Raw genomic sequence first — 24094 nt, forward strand, 5'->3', positions numbered from 1 at the left:
GATTTTCCACTTTACAGACACTCTGCCAGTGAAGCAGAGAACACAATTAGCTTCTGTGGTGTAATGTAACTGGTTGGTTCAATTTAAACTATTCAGGCTAAGTAACAAAACATATTTACATAGTATAGATATTGATTATCTTATTACTTCAAAAGTTCGCAGGACACTGCACAAGCTTGTATTGAAATTTTAAAAAATGTTGTATGGGGGAGGGGGGGGGGCGGGGGTTGGGGCTGTGGTATGACTTGTGGCCAAGATAGGAAGCTTATCATAAGGACAGTTAGAAGCTTTTCCGCCATCAGTTCCTTTCTCTCACAGATACATTTGTCACACAGATTTGGTGCACAAGCAAAAGTAAAAGGTAAGAATGACACTATTTTCCTTTTCCTCTGAAAATGTTTCCTTCCCTGTTCAAATGCATATTTTGAATTTTTTAATTCAAAACATTTTTACAAACTGAACAAATCTGTGTTTGAATGTATTAAAAAATTACTGCTGACCTCATTCTTAGGACTACAATTAATTTCACCATTATTGGAGTTACACAGTGTGTCTGAGTATTACAGTAGCGTTCTCTGTATTAAGACATACATCGTCTATGTGAGTGTGGAGTTATGTTTTAGTTAACCTAAATACTGTTTGAAATGGATCTATTAGTTCTGAATCTGTGGGCAAATTGATCGTTGAAATAGCAGGCAAAAATGTATTTTTTTCCCCAATCCAGCTCTCCGATCAAGATTGATATCTAGAATTAACTTTCCTAATTGACCTGCTGTTTGTTTACTACATACTCATACATGTTAGTTATGTATACATACATACATATTCCAACATATTACAACTGATTGGGTTGTCGTAGACATTGATTCAGCTTTGAGCTCCTTGTGTTAGTGCATTAAAACCACTGTCTAATTTAGCTCTCTAGATTTCTAATTTTATGATCAGAGCCAGTGTTCAAGAGCAAATAAAGGCTCTGCTGCTGACGAAGTTGAAATTTTGAAAGCAATTGTTCATATTTCCATGAAGCATAACTCCAGCAGTTTAGTGTGTCTGTGTCATGAAGACAGTGCCTCCTTTACAAGTTCTTACTGGCATTCATAAGTTTGAATTCGAGAACACTCCTGGCCTCTTTAGACAGAAGCATGATTTAATGAGTTTATGGATGTGTTCACGGTGCAAGACCCGTGATGCATGACTAACCCATCACTGTCTTGGTGATTCACTGTGTTAAACCACACATTGGTTTGCAGAAGTGGTGTTTTTTCCCCCAAGAGAGCAGTCCAGATGGATCACTGCATACATATGCATATATAGTGTAGTATAATGAATTTCCGCCCCTGTCCTGCAGAATGCTGCATTTCCCAGTAGTACCGGGACAGTTTGGTCCGGAGGCTCGGGAGCTGGGTCTCAAAGGCTGGAGGGTGGAGAAGATGAAGGCCGTTTCATTGGACCCCTCGGACCTGGGGGCTTTCTTTACCGGGGATTCCTACCTGATTCTGAGTAACCGTGGAGACGAAGGAGCTGACCTACACATGTGGATCGGTAGGTATGATGCCTTGTATGATGGCATTGCAGAACAACTAAACGTATTTAACTCATTTCGGAATGGCCCGCTGAGGGCTAGGATATCCCATGTGAAATCACTTGACTAGCTAGACAATTATCCATCAAATTTGCCATAGAGCCTGGCCCCACCCCTTAGAAAGACTGGATTTTTATATTATTTTTAAAAAACAAAGCGGGCATGATCAGACAGTATGATACAGAACATTGTGGGTCTACCTGTGAAAATCATATCAGACACTTGTATAGTAGGTATAGAAAATTCAATTCAAACCTCAGCCCCACCCCTCCATAAAAGTCTGTTTGCACCTCATCTACATAATCCCCAGCCAACAATTTTGCTTTTTGGGTGGATTTTGAGAGAACATATCATTTATGAAATATTTATCTGACCTGGTAACACTGTAATCAGCCTCTTCTATGTCTACATGACTGGTCCACTTGTATACTCTGGTCTGTTATTTGTTTCACAAATACTATACACAGCTTTTCTTTAAACAGACGAGTATATGGTATCAGAATTAGTCTGAAATAAGTATGCTTATTTTCTTTCAGAGCAATATCCTGTATTTCACAAGTGACTTACATCACTTGGTCCTTTGAAAGCAGAGAATCAATGAGTGGGAAGTTTGCATTAGGTGATTGGCCAATTCTCTCAGTTCCTTAATTCATTAGCGATGGTAAATGCTACATGTTTGTGTGCCAGTTTTCGTAGATTTATACGGGCTTAGTTTACTCCAGAGGTTCTAGGTGGTGAACCTTTGCTTGTTCAAACTGTGCACGTGTTCTGAGAAGAAGTGTCTGTATGGAGCAGAGCTATAAGTCTGCCCAAACAAGTTTGCTTGGTGCATGTGTGAGCCACTTCACTTCAGTTTAGTGGTAGGAATAGACGAGCAGTGTTGTGCTGAATGGCCTGTTCTCGTCTTACGTTATGTTATGTTATGTTATGTTATGTTATGTTATGTTATGTTATGTTATGTTAAGTGTTGACCTATACTGGGTGGAGAATGTGACAACTGAAGCATCAACACTATTGACAGTTTGTGCAAAAAAGGAGAAGTACTGAACTGTATTGAACTGCAGTTTGCACTGTACTCCTAGCCCTGCACCTTTTTCAAGGCTGTCTTCTTAGCAGAGACCTTGCTGCTTGTTCCATCCAACAGTGTGGTAATGATCACAGGGGGTATATCAGGGTGATTGTGTTGACTCTGACCCATGCTCCTGTAAGGAGATAATAGTGGAGTGCGCTGACTGCCCACATAATGGCTCTCCGTCCAACCTCACACTTTTTTTGGCTTGGCAGTGAGCTCTGTGTACTGCTTCGAGATCTTCTGATTAGGCAGCAGCATATGCATAGGTGGGGCAATGTGCCTGGTCTATGAGGTGCTGGAATGTGTCAGGAGCCCCAAACAGCAAAAAAGATCACAAATTGGCATAAACCATACAGAGAAGAGAAGGACTTTTTTTCCTTAGATTCCTGAGACAAGGGAATCTGCCAGTATCCCTTGGTCAAATCTTTTGGCATGGCTGTCAGGTGAAAAGAATATTAATTTGAACCTGCAACCAGTTATAAGACCAGTTTCCTAACCATTTTACTACACTGTCACCCCTCATGCCTGCACCTACCCTCTCCGTCCCTCGCTGCCCCGCCTGTTTTTGTACAGGTGAGAAGTCCTCTCGAGACGAGCAGGTGGCCTGTGCCATGTTGGCCACACAGCTGGATCACTTCCTGCGCACAGACCCCGTGCATCACCGACAGGTGCAGGGCTATGAGTCCCCTGAGTTTATGAGCCTCTTCCCCAGGGGAGTCAGCTATAAGGTGGGTGGAGAAACAAGGTTTGGAGGGGGCAGGGTTTCTTAAACAGGGAAACTGCCAGTGATGCTATCTTCCACCTGGTGACAGACACTTTCTGGCTATGCTTTGGTGATTCATTTGGGAATTACCAGAAACTATCCATCAGTCACCATTGCCATTTTCTATTGTTGCAAACATGATTTGTGTTTGGTGGAGCTCCTCTGTTCTTCTATATCAGTAAGGTGACATTTGTTTCCTTATTTTATCCCCACAGGGGGGTGCCATGAGGGAGAGGAATGTCAGAATCTTTTCATTTGTTCATCTCTTATCTCTCATTCAGTTACATTGCTTCCCCAAAACTGCCAGAAAATAAGAAGCTTGAATATGTTGAAGAGTTGGTGCAGCTTTTCCCTTTTTGTTGATGAGAGAACCTCTCTCTCTCCCTCTACAGCTTCCATTCAGCTAAAAAAGCTCTCTCTCTCTCTCTCTCTCTCTCTCTCTCTCTCAGGAGGGTGGTGTGGAGTCAGGGTTTAGGAAGGTTCAGTCTGGTTCTGCTCCAATCCACCGGTTATACCAGGTCAAAGGCAAAAGAAACATCCGAGCCAGGGAGGTAGAACTCAGCTGGAAGAGTTTCAACAAGGGCGACTGTTTCATACTGGACCTGGGAGAGGTAAGGGGGTGAAGGTGTGAACAAGGGGACAAAGAGGAGAAACAGGAAAGGGTTTGTGTTTGGACCTCCACATGTTGTTCTGTATTCTGTGAATGCGATTTGCAAAGCTAATGTGTATATCTTAATGTTTTCAATTATTTAACCAGCCACAATCCTTAGTCACTTTCCAAATCTATATATTGATGCTCAGAAAACCTGGCCTTTTGAAACTCTGTTTTGGTTGTTTTAATACAGACCACTCCAGATTATTATTATGTTTTACTTCAGTACAAGCCCAGTGTAATAACCACAAGTGTTTCTCCCGGTTCAGACAATATTGTCCTGGGTCGGTTCCAAGGCCAATATGTTTGAGAAACAGAAGGCACGGGAGATTTCCATGCTTATTCGGGACGCGGACAAACATGGCAAGGCCCGCATCTTTGACGTGAGCGAGGGAGAAGAGACGCCCGAGATGCTTCAGGTAAAAACACCTGGCACAGGGACAGAAACCAGGGCAGACTTGGCCCACCATACCAACTCCACTGTATAGCTACAAGCTCCATCTGTAACAGGGCTTAACTGCTGTATTTATTTTCTACTGAAGTAGTTTACATTAAATACTGAATTCATTTGGCTTAGCATTGATTTCTTCCAAGTCCAAATTGCTGAACACCACACTAAAATTAATTGTGGCGATGTTGTCAGACAAACCAGAATAAAGCAGAAATACATTTTTTTTTTAAACATAGTTATTGTTTGTTAGTCATTGTCACGTCTCACTACTCTGACAGGTTCTGGGCCCTATGCCAGAATTGAAAGAGAGCATCCCAGAGGAGGACACCCAAGCTGATGTCTCTAATTGTGCCTCTTTATTCAAGGTGAGCGCTCCACACACATAAATAGTGAGAGAGAGAGAGAGGGAGAGTGAGAGAGATTCAATATTTTTTATTCTTCTTATAGTAGTGGTGTGGTTGCCGCCAACGCAACGTCGACTTTGTGCTGAACAGAGCGAACAGTTTCTGTAGTATAAGCAGAGACAGAGTATTGTGTACATGCTATAACATCACGGAAACGAGTTTATTTGCGACACATATATTCAGAGCTAATTGATCCTTTCATCAAAACTTGAGATCTCAGTGTTTTACTTGCGGTATGCGGTGACGAGTGACGGCGAATCATAAAGCTAGCTGGCATGTTCAGAGGGTCTTGGAAAAACCCTACGTCTACACTGCGTGATCGCACCATTTAAAAAAAGCAAGACGGGGCTAGGGAGATTAATTTGATTGATTTATGGTTTTGCGTGAATTTCAGCTCATTTTTACCACACAACTAAAAACATTTAATTGGGCTGTAATTCAGAGTCTAATCTGTTATCTCTGAGACCAACTCGAGTAGCCTATTACGTGTTAGCCAAGCTGAATTTCCAAGAATGAAAATGAGGCGAGAAATATGTGTTAAAAGATTTGCATTTCATTTTAAATACAGCTTCTGTGAATAAGTATCGGCTGGTAGCCAGTACTACTAGCTTCTGTAGCAGCAAGGGGTGCATCAACAACATGCAAGTGGAGTTGTGTACTTTAGCAAACGCGTTGGGGTGAGAAAGCGTTGCTTTCCCTGCTACAACAGACTGAATGCGTAATGCAGCTCTAATGAGACCAAAGTTGCCAATGCACTGGGATATTAAACGGTGTTACAAAATTAAAATTTGACATATTATACATAGTTAGAATGCTTATTCTATTCATTTTAAATACAGCTTCTGTGAATAAGTATCGGTTGGTAGCCAGTAGTACTAGCTTCTGTTGTAACGAGGGGTACATCAACAGACAAGCGGAGTTGTGTACTGTAGCCCTGTGGTGAGAAAATGTTGCTGTCACTGTTACAAAGAATGCGTAATGCATGTATAATGAGACGAACCTTTCAAATACGATGGGATATAAAACGGTATTACAAAAGTAAAATTTGACATATTATACATAGTTAGAAAGCTTATTCTATCACCTGTTGGATCGATGAAGTGTAGATCAAGCCAGTTTGTACTACAAAGTTCGAGAACACCCAAAGCAACATGTGTGGTATTACAAGCTGACATCTTTTTCTGGAGTAAGACCGGACCAGAAGCTGCTGCACACATTTTGTTGACGGCACTGTTGCCCTTTAAAGTATAGTCTGGCTTGATTGAGAATTCATTTATTCAGTAGGTGAGAGCATAAGCTTTTTAACCATGTATAACACGTCTAATTTTGGTTTTGGAATATCGTTTTATAGGTCAACCGAAAGTTTTTTCATCGTTGCGTTCAATGCATGCACTCTTTGTTAGCACTAGCATAGACGCTGCACCTGACGAAATGTTGTCAACGATTTTGCGTAATATGTTGTGAAATACTATTATTATTGAGGACTTCTGGGTATGCCTAAGCCATATGTTTGTTGATATACCTAGCTGACAGCGTTTTCATTTGTAATTTTTCATTTGGAATACCGTTTTTATCGCGTTCACTTCTGCATTCAGCTATATCCACTCTGGTGGCTAAGCCGCCAGGAAACCTCGGTTGAACAACACAATCCGTGCATGTACGTCTTCGTCAAGGTTTTATCTACATTGTGGTATAAATCATTTGAAGTTTACGAATGTGTGTTTTCTGTAATTACGACGAAAATGGAGATATGCACCGCATCTGGATTCTACATTTCCTGTAGATGAAGCCGGTTAAAACCTACTGCGTCACGTGTGCTAAGCCGACCAATGCTGTAACTTCACCGCTCACATATGTATGAGGTCACATTCCCCATTCATCTCTATGGGAAAAAAAATGTCCATAAAAAGTCATATTTCTCAAAACCCGTGCAGCGAAACTTTTCACAAAAAAATAATAGCCTTCGATTCCCAAAGAAGCCGGTCAATTTGACATATGGCACGTGTATGTGGTGTGAAAACTTTGGGAGGACTAGCGGTCCAAAAAATGGGTGGAAAGAAAGAAATAAAAATAATAATAATATGTGAGATAATAGTAGTGTGGCTGCCTAAGGCAACCACACTAATAATAATAATAATAACAACAATAATAATAGTAATAATAATAAAATTATTATTATTGTTGTTGTTGTTGTTGCTGTTATTATTATTGTTATTAGTGTGGTTGCCTTAGGCAATCACACTATTATTATCGCACATATTTATTATTATTATTCCACCCATTTTTTGGACCGCTACTCCTCCCAGAGTTTTCGCACCACATACACGTGTCAAATTGACACGTGTCAAATTGACAAATTTGACATATGTCAAATTGACCGGCTTCTTTGGGAATCGAAGGCTATTACTTTGTGGAAAGTTTCGCTGCACGGTTTTTGAGAAATATGACTTTTTATGGCCAATTTTTCCCATTGAAAATGAATGGGGCTCTGACGTCATAAAAATGTGAATTATGAAGTTACAGCATTGGTCGGCTTTGCACACGTGATGCGGTCTGCTGTACGTCCTCACCAGCCACCAGAAAGGATATAGCTGAATGCGGAAGTGAACGCGATAAAACGGTATTCCAAATACAAATGAAAACGCTGTCAGCTAGGTATATCAACAAACATATGGCTTAGGCATACCCACAAGTCCTCAATAATAATAGTATTTCACGAGATATTACGCAAATTCGTTGACGACGTTTCGTCAGGTCCAGCGTCTTTGAATGCTAGTGCTAACAAAGAGTGCATGCATTTAATGCGATGATGAGAAAACTTTCGGTTGACCTAAAAAAACGATATTCCAACACCAAAATTAGACGTGCTGTTATACCTGGTTAGAAAGCTTATGAAACGAATTCTCAGACAAGCCAGACGGTACTAAAAAGGGCAACAACGCCGTCAACAAAACGTGTGCAGCAGCTTCTGGTCCGGTCTTACTCCAGAAAAAGACATCAGCTTGTAATACCACACATGTTGCTTTGGGTGTTCTCTAACTTGGTAGTACAAACTGGCTTGATCTACACATCATCAATCTAATAGGTGACAGAATAAACTTTCTAACAATGTATAATATGTCAAATTTTACTTTTGTAATACCGTTTTATATTCCAGCGAGTTGGAAACTTTGGTCTCTTTATAACTGCATTACGCATTCAGCCAGTGAAAGCAACGCTTTCTCACCCCAACGCGTTTGCTACAGTACACAACTCCACTTGCTTGTTGATGCACCCCTCGTTATAACAGAAGTTACTAGTACTGGCTACCAGCCGATGCTTATTCACAGAAGCTGTATGCAACTATTTTAACACATATTTCTCGCCTCATTTTCTTTCTTAGAAATTTGGGTCGGCTAACACGTAATAGGCTATCCTCTGTCTATGAGTTGGTATCTAAGGTAACAGATTAAACTCTGAATTGCAGCCCAGTTAAATGTTTTTAGTTGAATTGTAAAAATGAGCTGAACTTAACATAAAACCATAAATCAATCAAATTAATCTCCCTAGCCCTGTCTTGCTTTTTTTAAAATGGTGCGGTCACGCAGTGTAGATATAGGGTTTTTCCAAGACCCTCTGAAGTGGCCAGCTAGCTTTATGATTCGCCGTCACTGGTCACAACATACCGTGAGTAAAACACTGATCTCAAGTATTGATGAAGGGTTAATTTAGCTCTGAATATGTGTGTTGCAAATAAACTCGTTGCCGTGATGTTATAGCATGTATACCATACTCTGTCTCTGCTTATACTACAGAAACTGTTCACTCCGTTCAGCACAAAGTCGACTTTGCGTTGGCGGCAACCACACTTCGCAATTTCTGCAAGAATTGTCTAGTTATTATTATTTGGGTTACTCTGTTAGACAGAATACTCACATGCACAACAAACTGACTGGCATTGTGATTCGGTCCACAGGTGTCTGATGCCACGGGCAGAATGACTCTGACCAAAGTGTCAGAGAAGAGTCCGTTTGGGAAGGACCTCTTGGTCCGGGATGACTGCTTTATCCTGGACAACGGGGCTAACGGCCAGATCTTTGTGTGGAAAGGTGAGAGGCTGGAGGGGCCAGAGGAGTGAGAGAGGATATGGGCGGGAAATGGAGAAGCAGAAGGTCAAGGAGAATGTAATGGGCAAAAGGAGGGAAATCTTTGAGTAAAAGGGGCAAGATTCAAAAAGAGGCATTGAAGGGAAGAGCTCAAATTGGGCAAATGAGGAGAAAGGTATATTTGTTTAAGGATTTATGGAAAAAAATTATGCCACTGTTTAAGCACCTGTTGTGTTATATTATCTTCTGTTCAAATCTCTAGCATTTAAAGAATGAGCCAAGAACAGACTGATTATCAACGTTAAGTTTGTTCAGATGAATATTCATGCACGGATTGGGTAACAATATTGATTGACAGGGAGCGGAGCCAATCCAGAGGAGAAGAAAGAGGCACTAAAGATGGCAGAAAACTTTATCGAGCAGATGAACTACCCCAGAATGAAGACACAGGTGTCTGATGTGCACACACACACGCACATACACAAGCACACCCATGCACACATGTACACACACACACAGCAGAATATTACTCTTATAATACTCCATCACTGATGAAACATTGTAATACTGCGAGTCAATGTGTACTGATTTTAAACCACTGAAAACTCCTGTGTGAAACGCAACACAATACTCCATAAATTCTCCACAATGAAGGAATCAGATTTGTGTTAATTGGTATATTGTTGTTAAATACATTTGATTTGTCCTGACTCGCTGCCAATCTGTACAGCACTGAATTGAATGATAACATCTTCATGTGGTAGTGTGTAGTAAAACGGCATTATTTCCTATGCAGAGTATGTAACAGCCTTGTTAGGTGGAGAGTGCTATCCTGAGTGTGATATTACATAGCAGTGATTTTATTTCACAAGTTAGCAGACACTCTTATCCAGAGCAACTTACAAGAAGAGAACATCATTGTTAGCCTCAGGAATACAAAAGTGCAGTATCACCAAGAAGGCTCTGGAGGCACAAAAAGTGTAAAGTTAACAGAACAAAGCAACAATTATTTTTAAAACAAAAGTAAATATCACTATATAGATAACCTATCTTTGCACAACTGTATCTATTACATTCACATGTAACATCTCAAAAGGAAATCCAAAAAATTGACAGACAATAACTGAAGAGGAGCAGATTTGCAGTCTGAAAAGCTGGGTCTTCAGTCTATGCCATAAATTGGGCAGGGCTTGGTTTAATTTAATAAAATCCTTATTTATTGGTGCTGTGAATTTGTGGGAAGGATCCAGGAAATCAGTGTGGGAGTGTTCTTCACCCCACCTATGAAACTCTCCTGTGTGACTCACCTGGGTGGACTCCCTATACACCTCACCTGTGGGTGACCTGTGTAACTCTGCTGTTGCAGGTGAAGATTTTCCCCCAAGGACGAGAGACAATGATATTCAAGCAGTTCTTCAAAGACTGGGACTAACCTTACTTCAGAGGTCAAGATTACTCAATGGCTGACCTGGAGACATTGTATGTCTACCTCAACAAACAGCATACTTTGCATACTGTAATCCTAAGGTTTATCATTGTAAAATCTAATTAAAGTAATAAAATGCAAGTAAAATGGTCACTTTCCACATTACTGCAAGTGCCACTGCAAGTAATAATAATAATAATAATAATAATAATAATAATAAGACACCAGAAAAAAAGTTGCTGGTTTCATACAATATTTTGCAATGTAATACTCATACCTTCGAGAACTGATTAAGAATGGCCTCCAGAGTTTAGTAGTTCAACATAGTGCAACAAATTAGTCTGTTTTGACAGGTGACAACATGCACGAATCAAACACTGTAAGTCTCCCTGGATATAGGCATGTGTGTAAATAAACAGTCTTACGTAATGGAATGATAACGTAGGGAAGAGATGGCTGGTATATAAAACTGGGTATCATCCAGTTAGCCAACTATGCATAGATAATGGTGTTGAGACAAATATAAGATTTATATTATATTATGACAAGGCTGGGTTCATACAGTGGGTCAGGTATAGAGGGAGGATTGATTAAATAAGGGTGTGGTGTGTGTGTGTATATAAACATATGAACTTTATCTGGGCAAAAGAGGGCAAGGTTGGAAAGTAAATATGGTAAATAATGGTATTTCAACTGTAACATACAGTAAAATGACATCATATGGTATCATAGCAATGTAAGGGCAGTAAGGTACAGTGATATTGTTGGATGGTGCTTTTTAAGCATGATGAGACACCATCAGTATGACACAGTGCAACTGTTTGCAAGATTTCTTTTTCAAATTCAAGAAAACCATGTTAAAGCCACATTAAATATAACAGCAACACTCAATGCAGAACTCATTGTCTTGCCTAGTCCTAACAGTAGATACATGCACACACAGACATAGCATATCATTGTTGTCCTGACTGTATTGACAGTCCCGCATTAAGATGACGTCCTCATGGTGATTTGTTGGGTTATTTTAGCAATGCTGGCACCCTCAGTTTGACAGTCCAACATTCACAAGATTTTTTTTCAAATTCAAGGAAAGCACAAATGGAGCAAAATACCTGTATAAATATAACAGGTACAATAAATGTAGAGCTCATTGTCTTGCTACAGAACTGTCTGTGATTTTTGGTGAAGTTTGGTCAGAGCCTTTTCTCAAGAAGTTTCAGTTCCTCAGAGAGATTCATAATTCATGGCTTTTTTTTTAACAGACCTTTTATCTTTTTACAACTGGCCTTTAATGAAGCAGCACACTTCCTCTTTCAAAGGGGAACATCTGACTTATAATTTGTGTATTCACTATATAGTTATTTTTAAAGCTGTGGTGTGAAAAGTACACCCGCTTTCAATTCTATGGTTTTACTCAATAGGATATAACTTTTATATAACTTTTATTACATAACCCTTTTCTAGTCTTCACCATTACGCATACATGCTCGGTTTTTACATCTTTTTTCAACCTCAAAATATGCCAACATGCAAAAGCCATGTGTGAAGCTTACTGCTTCCATATCAATTAAGATGGTAATTTGAACCTGGTGCTGATGATCAAGTGTACATTTATCAGAAGCACTAGCACCTGTATATAAAAGCAGAAACTTTGACAATTTCATCTTGAACATTAAGGTTTGTGCCAACACAGAATGGCAAGGACAAGGTTGGTTCAAAAAGTAACAAACAACTAGACAATTCCTGCAGAAATTGTGAAGTGTGGTTGCCGCCAACGCAACGTCGACTTTGTGCTGAACAGAGCGAACAGTTTCTGTAGTATAAGCAGAGACAGAGTATTGTGTACATGCTATAACATCACGGCAACGAGTTTATTTGCGACACATATATTCAGAGCTAATTGATCCTTTCATCAAAACTTGAGATCTCAGTGTTTTACTCGTGGTATGCGGTGACGAGTGACGGCGAATCATAAAGCTAGCTGGCATGTTCAGAGGGTCTTGGAAAAACCCTATATCTACACTGTGTGATCGCACCATTTTAAAAAAAGCAAGACGGGGCTAGGGAGATTAATTTGATTGACTTATGGTTTTGCGTGAATTTCAGCTCATTTTTACCACACAACTAAAAACATTTAATTGGGCTGTAATTCAGAGTCTAATCTGTTATCTCTGAGACCAACTCATAGACAGAGCAGCCTATTACGTGTTAGCCAAGCCGAATTTCCAAGAACGAAAATGAGGCGAGAAATATGTGTTAAAATAGTTGCATTTTAACTCATTTAAATACAGCATCTGTGAATAAGTATCGGTAGGCAGCACTACTAGCCTCTGTTGTAACGAGGGGTGCATCAACAGGCAAGTGGAGATGTGTACTGTAGCAAACGCGTTGGGGTGAGAAAGCATTGCTTTCAATGCTATCACAGACTGAAGGCGTAATGCAGTTATAATGAGACCAAACTTCCCATACGAGGGGATATAAAACGGTATTGCAAAAGTAAAAATTTGACATATTATACACAGTTAGAAAGCTTATTCTGTCACCTATTGGATCGATCAAGTGATCAAGCCAGATTGTACTACAAAGTTCGAGAACACCCAAAGCAACATGTGTGGTATTACAAGATGACATCGTTTTCTGGAGTAAGACCGGACCAGAAGCTGCTGCACACGTGTTGTTGACAGCATTGTTGCCCTTTTTAGTACAGTCTGGCTTGATTGAGAATTCATCTATTCAGTAGGTGAGAGTATAAGCTTTCTAACCATGTATAACACGTCTATTTCTGGTTTTGGAATATCGGTTTTAGATCAATCGAAAGTTTTCTCATCATCGCATTAAATGCATTCGCTCTTTGTTAGCACTAGCATTCAAAGACGCTGCACCTGACTAAAAGTCGTCAACGAATTTGCGTAATATATTGTGAAATACTATTATTATTGAGGACTTCTGGGTATGCCTAAGCCATATGTTTGTTGATATACCTAGCTGACAGCGTTTTCATTTTTAATTTTTCATTTGGAATGCCGTTTTTTCGCGTTCACTTCAGCATTCAGCTATATCCTTTTTGGTGGCTGGTGAGAACGTAGTGTGCTTAGCCGACCAATGCTGTAACTTCACCGCTCACATATGTATGACGTCACGTTCCCCATTCATCTCTATGGGAAAAAATTGGCCATAAAAAGTCATATTTATCAAACACTGTGCAGCGAAACTTTCCACAAAGTAATAGCACACGGTCAAAGAAGCCGGTCAATTTGACATATGGCACATGTGTATGTGGTGTGAAAACTCTGGGAGGAGTAGCGGTCCAAAAAATGGGTGGAAAGAAAGAATAATAATAATATGTGGGATAATAGTAGTGTGATTGCCTAAGGCAACCACACTAATAATATGTGCGATAATAGTAGTGTGATTGCCTAAGGCAACCACACTAAATAGCAAACACAGGAATAACATAGCATGTGGAGACCCCAGTCGACGCGAAACAAGTGTTCGAACAGCCCAAGTTGCGCCATATTTCTTTTGTATTAGTAAATCTGGGCACTGATCTCATGCCAGGGTATAATATATCCCCAGGGTCTGAGCAAGAGCATCATATAATCACGTGTTTATACAGGACAGTCATAAAACAGTCTAAAGATCATGGTGATATCATACCACTAGAAGAATCACTGCACACGAATATCTCGCTGGTAATTTCCTTCTACCCTGCTCTCCAGCACACGGGTCTGTCTTTTCAGCCCTCAGCTGTGGTGAGTGTAATTTATTTACTTAAAAAGCCAGGAAAGTTGTTCTCATTCATTTAGAAAGCTGTGTTGAAGAATTTTTTTGGGGGGGGAACTTGATTTGACTGGTTTCTAAACTACTATATGAAAATTAGTTTGTGTTCTTAACTACACGCTACTTATTTGTTGCTTATTCATTTAAACACCTGTTTCGCAGTAACTTCTTACTGAAACATTTTAAAAAGAAAGAATAGTGTATGTATTTAGGTATTTATGCATTTCAACATGTTTATATATGACTATATATATATATATATAGCTTTACTTGTGCTGTTTGCAGATACTTCATGAAAGACATTGAGGACTGACTACACTGTTTACAATGAAGAGTATTCTGAAAGACAAAAACATCAGTGAGTATTGTGGTTCCAGTTTAAAATAAAAATGCACACCGATTTAAATCAAATGTTTCAATAAAATAATTTATATATACTATTTGTAGACACGTGTGCACGTACGCACACATCACCCCCGATTGGATTCAGATGTGTGCATGTGTCCAAATGAATGACCGTGTGTGTTCTCGCATGTGTAAGTGTGTTCGTGTGTGTGATGTGTGTGCATGCGTGTGCGTGTGTGATATTTGTGCATAGCTGCATGCCTGTTTATGCACTAGCTTGCTTTCCCCAGAGGACCCCCGCATGCGGGTGAATGTGGAGACCGCTGGCCAAAGCCACTCCATTGGGGCCGTGCGCTGGACACACCTGGAGGATGACCTACAGGCACACAGCAGCGTCCCCAGCACCAGCAGCTCTGCCTCTAAGACTAAGGTGCCAGTGTGAAGGGGGGAAGGAGATCGAGCACGGGACAATGTGACGCAGTGAGGACAGTACAGGGCGTCAATGAACAGAGATTATCTGTATTTACACAAAGGGTAGAGTAAAATGGTGAAAAGGGAAGGAAAGAAGAAAGATGTGAAAGACAGGGCTGTAAAATGTGAAAGATGTTACCCTAAAATGGGGGCTATGTATAAAATATGCTGTCATTTCTACATAGTGAAACAAAAACTCCCTATAAACTGAGATTCTGCACTTTAACCACATGTGAATAGTTTGATTACAAATCTAAAACTGTGGAGTACAGAACCAAATCAAGAAAAAAAATATGACTTAGTCCCGAACATCATGGTACCATACATGTCAATCTCACAAAAGGAATTTTCTTAAAAATGGACAATAATAGAAATCTTAATATCAATCTTTGAGGTGCAGGTCAGTAGTCACAGCCATGATGCTGCTTATGTTGGCTTATCACGTGTGGCACTGATGATTTGGAATGGGCTCTGCTCATTGCCTAAACCTTTGGGTTTGCACTTACTGTATTTACAGTAAGTGCCTTGGGATTTGAGCTTCTCCTAAATTACTAAATGTAAATATAAGTGCACCTCTTTTGTCTATGTCTGTAAAACACAGGATCTGAGAGACCTGCGCAATCTGCAGGAGTGTGTTCAGTTCATTCATCAGTGGAAGAAGGAGGTGGACCAGCTTTGCAAGGTGGGACAGGGGTTAAAGGCCAGGAGTGGGCAGGGTCACAGGAAACCTTTTTGGGTTTCAGCAAAGTGATGTGAGTGAGGGGGTTATCGAGAAAGTATTCCAGTTGGGGTGTTGTTGAGTTTGGACAGAGAGCACAGATTTGGAGGGAAATTTTGGTCCTGGAATATTAGGAAAGCTGGGGTAAATATTCCCGTTCCATTTGATCAGTTTTCCTGGACTTTCCTTGAATTGTATCTTTAAGTCTCAAGGAACATCACAGGAATAGTCTTAGAACTTCATTCAACTTTGTAATTCAAGTTCAAAAAATAATTTCAATAACTTCAGGCATTAATATTTGGTAAATGGACTGCATTTATATAGCGCTTTTATCCAAAGCGCTTTACAATTGATGCCTCTCATTCGCCAGAGCAGTTAGGGGTTAGGTGTCTTGCTCAAGGACACTTCGACATGCCCAGGGCATATTTAAGGGGTGTTGACCATTCTCAGTATCAGGGGGTATTATTTTACAGAAATAGTTCACTTTCTTAAAATCTGCTGACTTTATAATGGCTGGTTTATAGGCAAAAATAGCAGCAACTCTAAATTATCTTGCAAACTGAGATCGCTGCACTCAAGGAAGGAATAGTATAAAAATGAATGTTTATAATTGGGAATAAATGCTATAAAATTATTCTGTACATATATCCTGTACATCAGAGTTACTTTATGTTTTTGTGGTTTTCTTTCAATCTTCAATTAAGGGCTTGAGCACAAGGTGTGTGTATTTTTTAGCCAATAACTTAAATGTTCTATGTCTTCACTGTGTTCCCGCTGGTTATAGGCCACAGACATGCAGTAGACTAATCAGGGAGTCTAAATTGTCCGTAGCCATGAGTTTGTTAGTTAATGGTGTGAGGCCCAGTGATCGACTGGTGACCTGTCCAGAATTCATTCCTGCATCTCGCCCACTGCATGCTGGGATGAGACCCAGAGTAGAAAAAAGGTGTTTTAGAAAATGGATGGATGGATGGATGCATTTTGAGTTAATGTTTCAATGTTTCAGTGATGTGGATTATTTTCATTTGAAGGCTAAGACAAGGTGTGGTGGTTCTACTGTTTAAAAACTAGCCAAGTCTGTGGAGGGAATTTTAAAGAAACAGAAACTGTCATTACAATATATTGGGTGGAATGGAAGTCCACATACAGTAGAATAAGGATTTTATCTCTTCTATGACTGAATTACAGTTTTGTTTATTGCTTCCAATTACATTTTAGCTTGGTAAGCACTGGGCAACAGTTCAAGCATGTCATAAATATGACAGTTATATCAGATGCTACAGTAAGTATCCAACACAGGACCTTTGAGTTGACACTGTTGCCTCTTGGTTATCAAGGAATCTACATATTGCTCTTTGTACGATGGGTGTATCAACTTATTTGACCTGTAATAACAAGTAGCCTTTAAACACCTGGCTTGGAGTTGGGAGGAATTAATATGGCTTTTTATTGTATTTTTCGTGCAGCTTATTACTACTTGAAATTCTATCTCAGCTTAAGGTTCCCAGGTAAAAGAATCATGAAATGATTAACATTTATCAAAAATAATTCTGGCTCTCTTCTTAATATTTATGGACCTCTCTGGGCACTGTCATGGTAACCCACTCTGAGAAAACTACTGTTTTTAATAGAAACATTTTATTTTATGTGCAATGGACCCTGGGTCATGAGTGCCCAAGCTATAAACATCCGTGTAAGTCAGATGGCACAAAATCGTTCATACAAATATCACCGTCCCAGCTCAGGATCAAGTGATAAGATGTATTACTTTTAAAGCAGGGCATTATACTGGCTGATATGATTTTGCAGTAGGACTGGCACAAATTAAACCAGTGGTGCATAACTCTGGTCTTGGAGGGCCAGTGTGTTTGCTTGTACATTGAACCACAACAATACATTTGTACCCATGGGTACAGCCTGCAGCAAAAATGTCAAATAAATTATTGGGGTAATTAAAAAGGAGCACGAAGGGAAATTGCCCCAGTCTATTTTTTTTATACCATTGTTAGGCCATTGTTTGGCTGGTTTGATTTGTGTTACCTGTTTACTGTTAAGTGACTTTCTTGTGGTTATTGTGGGGCTGTGTAATTTTATACCAACATGTGGAATGCTATGTTGAAAGCCTGGCAGTAACACAGGAAAAGGCAGTAAGAAGGCAGAGAAAACAGACCCTCATACTGAGCACAGCAAGGAGGACTGCCGAAAACTCATCCTGAAGTGGGCAGACGAGCTCAACAATGTGGACATGGTGAGCATGCTGGGAAGCTTCAGAGAGAGACAGAGAGAGAGAGAGAGAGAGAGAGAGAGGGGTGGGGGTTTAGAGAGTAACACTGTTCAGTAATGGCAGAATTCATTGAGCAGACAATTGGATTTTGATGCTGCATTATCTTGCTGACAGTTACAGTGGCTTTGGTGATCTCTCACACTGTGTGGCAGCTGTTTCAGCAGAGTCCATGGAGACAGGAGACCGCTGCAGCAGAGGAGCAGGAGAGCAAGGCTGAGGGCATGGACCCCAACCAACAGGGGCAACTGAGGATCATGGAGTGGGCCAAAGAGTTACAGAGCCTATCCAAGGTAAGGGGTGGTGCTGTCTGCATATTTATGTTTGTGTGTGTGTGTGCACCTGTGAGTGCATGTACAGCACATGTGCATGTGTTTGCATGTATGCTCACATGCATTGCGTGCATGCACATGTAGGTGTGTATTTGCTTGTGGGCACATAGGTCAACGGTGTGACAAGGGAGGATCTGGGTCTGATGCTGCACCAGCTAGAAGTGAGAAAGAGGAAACTGGCAAACCTTCTTCCCTTCCTGGAGTTCATCACATGGTCCTTGCTGAAGGATGACAATAAGGTAATTTTCCTCACAAAATTACCTCAACCACACCTTAGCACAGTGATATTTTGTACATTGGAATAATAAATGAGAAAGAGAGGATGTGGGGGAAAGCTGAAATTAAACTGAAGCCAAACTGAAAATAAAATAAAGTTTTTCATGAATTGCTTTTAGTTTCAGTTCTTGACCCGGTAAATAATTTAGCAGTGGGTGGTGATTATGTCACAAGATGGTGATACCTGAAGCCCTGGCCTGCTTCGATCCCTGCTGTTCTTAACGCAATTGCAAGGATTTAACTGCCACCATAATGGCTAGTGGGAAGGCCTGTTTCAGCTACTTTCAGTGTAATGCGTTGGCTGACCAATGTCCAAATGCATTGCTGTAAGCAGTGAAGTATGTGTCATGCGAGTTAAAGGAAAAATAATAAAATGAATAAAACAAAAATAAAAACTAAATAGGTAAATGCAAAAGGACTTGGCCAGTGACACGATTTTTGTTGTTTTCATGCAGTTGTTTTCTGCACTTCAGCACATTAGATTTGAAATAAGATTTGAAATGGATATAGTTTAATTTGAAGGTGTTTACATCCATATCAGATCATTAGTGCAACACATTTACATTGACATTGCAATTTAAAAGCTGATTAATATGCACTGTCCTTGTATAATAAACTGTTTAAGTGAAATAAATATCTTTAGGGAAAAATATGATCTTGTTTGTGATTTTATTATATGATACAATACCTTTGATGTGTATTTCCATGTTAATTAATTTAGTAACTGTGAATATAAAATGAATTGTCAGTTCATTTTATGCTAAATTTATATAGCCATATTAACATTCTTACACGTTAGTGCAAAGCAAGTATTCTGACTATGAGTGCTATTTATTAAAAAGATGGTCTTTGTCTTTCAAAGTCTCATTCATACGTGCAATTCTAACAAAGTACTGTCAAGTATGGTATTTGCAGGAAAGATTAATACTGAATTGCATACTGTAGATGTGCTCTGACTTGTAAACATTTCCTTATTTCTGGTTGTCATGAATCTCTTTTTGTCATTAAGGGTGTTGTACCCCAGCTGTGGTTGTTAACAAAGCAGCGCTCATGGAAATTAGGTAAATATTTTCTTTTTTCTTAGAAAATGTTTTGGACTGACTGGTCTCTTTCAATTCAATTCTATGTAGTTGAATTCACTCCAATGCTTTTACTTAATCGTCTAACCTCAAAACACCACCTGCACAGTTCTAAGGTATCTTACCAAAAGTCAAATTTATTCATTTTTTAAGTTTAATTTTAATGTATACAGACCAACTCAACCTTTCTTGCAATTTAAATGTGATTAAGATACTTTATATTTCACGCTTGGCAGCACAGTACAGTGGGTAGCACTGTGGCCTCATAGCAAGAAGGTCCTGGTTCAAATCTCGGCTGGGGCCTTTCTATGTGGAGTTTGTATGTTCTCCCTGTGTGCGGGTGGGTTTCCTCTGGGTGCATCGGTGTCCTCCCAGAGCCCAAAATGCAGGTTAGGTTAACTGGAGAGTATAATGGATGCTAGGATGGGTTCTGGTGACCCTGATCAGCAATAAGTGGGTTATTAAATAATGGATAGATGGAATATTTCACTGTTTTGTTTCTATGTTTACCTTTTGTATTCCATTTGTATATTTATTTTTCGAATTTTTTTGTTGAACCTGTTTATTTGAAATATTTTTATCCTTTTAAATATGTATGTATATATATATATATATTTATTGATTTAAACTGCCCCTAAAAGACAATCTAATCCAAAAAACTTTTGGTTTTTATTCCAAACAGGAATGCCAAAATACATCCCAAATTCAGGTAATTATTTTTTTCTCCCTGTTTAATGATTTTGTTATAAATATTATAAATATATAGTTAATAGATTATCAGTTTAATTTATTAATGAAATTTATAATACATATAGCATATAATTATATTATATACAACCTTATATATAATATATATTTTGGTGTAAAATACTTAATTTTTTAAACATTATTCTTATTTTGCTTTGTCCCCAGTCTGGTGCTGGATCTACAGCGCCAAAGGTAATTCATTTCCCTCTTGTTTGCAGAAGAAAAACAGTTATTTTGTTCTTTTTTTACCATGATCATTGAGGCTCCTCCCACTCAATGACTTTTTCAGTTTAGCCAGTGTGAGGACATTTAAATGCAGGAATACTAATTGCATGTGCTTTATGAGATATGTAATGTCTATGCTACCCTACTCTGCTAATATAAATGTCTTTGTGAAAAATCCTCAACTCTGCAATGGTACAATGGTGAGAAATCCAGGAATGTTTAATGGAGGTGAATGAGGGCATTAGAAGTTCTTTAAAATAGATTGTATAAATAAATACAAATATAAAATAAAGTTATACCTGTAAGTCCCTCTGAACAAGAGCATCTACTACATACTTAAATACAAAACAAAACATATATGCATTTTCCTTCTGTGTAGCGAATGTAACTCTGGACCCCATGACCAACCACCCCTGGCTGTTGCTCTCTGATGACTGTAAGAAGGTCCAGGAGGCCCTGGCCGAGGCAGAGGTGACCTACAGCAAGCAACGCTTCGACAGCTGGCCATGCGTCCTTGGCTGGGAGGGCTACTCCAGCGGCCGGCACTACTGGGAAGTAGACCTGGCCAACAACGGCTACTGGAGGGTGGGGCTAACCACAGGGTCCTCCAAGAGGCAAGGTCGCTTTCCCATGATCCCCAGCGAGGGCTACTGGACCCTGTGGCGAAGCACTCGTCAGTTCTATGCCTGCACCAAGCCTGAGACCCCACTCCCCCTGAATCAGGTGTCACGTAAGTTGGGAGTTTACCTGGACTACGAGGAGGGCCAGATATCCTTCTACAACATGGATGACAAGTCGCACATCTTTACGTTCACTGACAACTTCCGCGAGAAGCTCTACCCGCTCTTCGCCCCGCTGGATGGGCGTACCCTCATCACGGTCTCTTCACCCAGTTCGGATCGCTCTCTCTCATAACCCAATGGCCTGAAGCCCATAACCCCACAACCTCTCATGTTGTGTCTTGATGCACCCCTCCCTCTGGCTCCATGTAAAACCAAAGAAAAGGAGCAGCCATGACATTTCAGAAATCATGATTTCATATGAGCAAACAAAAAATAATGGCAACCTTTCAGTCAACCTATTTTCGTCAGGCTGTGTAAGAATGGAAATGTACTCTTGCATCATATTCACATTAGCATTCATTTAAGCAACTGGTTATAATGATTTTTAATTAGTGGTGCATGCAACTTCAAGGAAACTCCCTTGCTGAACCAGGCAGTAGTGCAAATGTGTGCAACAGTGAGATGTATGTCATGTGGTCAGAGGGTACAGTCACACCCAGAGAGAGGCGGTGCACATCTATTCATGTGCGTAATCACCAGAGAACAAGGTTTAAGGTTGTGAAACCCCCACCTAAATTTAAATTCTTTTGCACTAAAAACATTCCTACCCTCTATTAGTATGCCTAGCAGAAGGCACAGCAAAGTGAAAGTGTAATGTTCTCGCGCTATCATAGTTTCAAACACAAGCCACATTACCAAACACTGTCTCGATGCAAAGAACAGGCGTAGGTGCATTTTGATCCTTAACCATGGGGCCATTGTTAACTTTATTCATGCAGTGGATGGGGTTTGGGTTTTCCCCTACAGGGTGGAATGTGATGGGGTTTGGGTTGGAATTGGGATTATAATCGCCGTTTACAAGGCCTTTGTTCAATGTTTTCCTATTACCTGTAACTTTCATATGCCATCAAACAATTACTATGACTCAGTGCACAGATCGGCATAGTAGTTAGCACTGTTGCCTTGCAAGAAGGGTATAAGTTTCGGCTGGCCGAATCCATCTGTGTGGAGTTTGCATGTTTGCATGTGATTCTGCCAGATACTATGGTTTTCTCCCACACCAAATGACATGGATGTCAGGATAGGTATACTCCTGCCATTGCTCTTGTCCAAAGCACTGGCCTCAGAACTGGAGTTGGTCCCAGACCACTGCACTGTGGCTGCCCACTGCTCCTAAGTACTGGGTTCAATGCAGAGGACAAATTACCCCATGGGGTTAAATAATGTATTGTCTTACTGCAAAGCAGGTGATGTGCGAACGACGCCAGCGCCAATTCTGCATACTCCAGCCTAATCTGGATTCAATCCTGGACCGTGGAGGGTCATCGACGCACGAGAATGAGAACTCTGAGTACTCTGAAACCCAAACCAAGTAAAACCAATGGCCTGTGATAGTACTAGAGGAAATTACCTGTTTCTAATGGGAGACCAAGATTGTGATTCACTGCAGTCAGCAAAGGTCCCTCAGCAGTTAACTGAGGTGGAAAGGATGCCCTTGTACCCTGGTAAAATTCCAAATACTGCTGGTTTGCCTTCCAAATAAAATCTCTCCCTTTATAGCTGATTGTACATGCAATCATTTTCAATCCCCACTTCTTGTTAAAACAGAGCACAGAGCAAAACTAAAGCTCTACGACTATAGAGCAAAACTAAAATAAATAAAAGGAATACATCGTCTCTGAGATCATTATTTGAGTTGACGTTGTGTTTTCTTTCCATTCAGAGGTGTATATTTTTGGTCTTATATTATATATGGCAAATTATTTTTTTTCTTATCTGAGAAAATAGAAATTTATAGATTAGATGTTCTGCTTAACTGAAATTATATTGTTAATTTTTTAATGAACTTTAATGAACCAATTTAACGAACCTGGAAAACCCTCTAGTGGAACAACTGTCCTACTGTTATCTGATGAAATATGCTGACTGGGTAGAATGCATGGCTCCATCCACTGTCTGTATTTTGCACCTTTGCACTTGTGTACTTCTGGAAACACCAGCAAGGCCTCATTTTCAAATGAGCAACATAAAGACAAATAAAATCTGCTCATCAGAATTATTGGTCAGACCCAAGCAAGAATTTAATGTAGAATGTTTGTGCTATAACTAGCGTTTGTAGCATAAGTTGAACATACTGTACGCCTAAACTTCACTGTACTAAACAGACATTTCATAGCTATATTACTATAACTCCATTTCTATCTAATGCTGATGATTTTTTGCAGGAGAAAAACGTACTTCTGATCATATCATTTGCATATACTTTGTTTGAATAATCTGAATCTCTTTCTCAGCTGGGCTCACACAGACAAGTGGGTTCACCATATCTTGCAATAAAGTTGGTTATCTATGGCAGAGCCAACAGCTGCATGGGGCGGAGCAAGACCGATGGGGCACAGCGCACAACAGGCACAAAAGCTGAAATGCTGACACTGCTATCTCTTACTGGCATCAATATGAATGGTTGACTGAAAGGATATTTAACAATCATGGAAAGCTATGAGAAAATATTGTAGGAAGGAAGGATTGTATAAAAGAAAAAATATTCATTACTTGAGGGCTCCAATGCATTTTTGGGAGGTGAATTATTGCATTATATTACATCACATTTATTTTGCAGACG

General features: G+C 39.9%; 2 protein-coding genes across 2 annotated transcripts; both read left to right on the forward strand.

Moving 5' to 3' along the window:
- The first annotated feature begins 277 nt into the window (after window positions 1-277).
- On the forward strand, window positions 278-11591 carry LOC118234964 (macrophage-capping protein-like). The gene is made up of 9 exons (XM_035431857.1): window positions 278-361; window positions 1349-1542; window positions 3228-3382; window positions 3867-4028; window positions 4339-4488; window positions 4799-4885; window positions 8880-9012; window positions 9368-9459; window positions 10376-11591. The coding sequence occupies exons 2-9, from the start codon at window positions 1350-1352 to the stop codon at window positions 10439-10441; spliced, it is 1038 nt and encodes a 345-aa protein (XP_035287748.1). The 5' UTR covers window positions 278-361; window position 1349; the 3' UTR covers window positions 10442-11591.
- Window positions 11592-13796: 2205 nt separating this feature from the next.
- On the forward strand, window positions 13797-23161 carry LOC118235845 (E3 ubiquitin-protein ligase TRIM21-like). Its single transcript, XM_035433698.1, has 11 exons — window positions 13797-14187; window positions 14501-14573; window positions 14851-14990; window positions 15633-15713; window positions 17872-17997; window positions 18186-18323; window positions 18473-18601; window positions 19648-19699; window positions 20400-20426; window positions 20630-20656; window positions 21069-23161. The coding sequence occupies exons 2-11, from the start codon at window positions 14543-14545 to the stop codon at window positions 21602-21604; spliced, it is 1287 nt and encodes a 428-aa protein (XP_035289589.1). The 5' UTR covers window positions 13797-14187; window positions 14501-14542; the 3' UTR covers window positions 21605-23161.
- Window positions 23162-24094: the final 933 nt, after the last annotated feature.

The sequence above is a fragment of the Anguilla anguilla genome, chromosome 9, assembly GCF_013347855.1.
Source record: "Anguilla anguilla isolate fAngAng1 chromosome 9, fAngAng1.pri, whole genome shotgun sequence".
In the NCBI taxonomy this organism is placed as follows: Eukaryota; Metazoa; Chordata; class Actinopteri; order Anguilliformes; family Anguillidae; genus Anguilla; species Anguilla anguilla.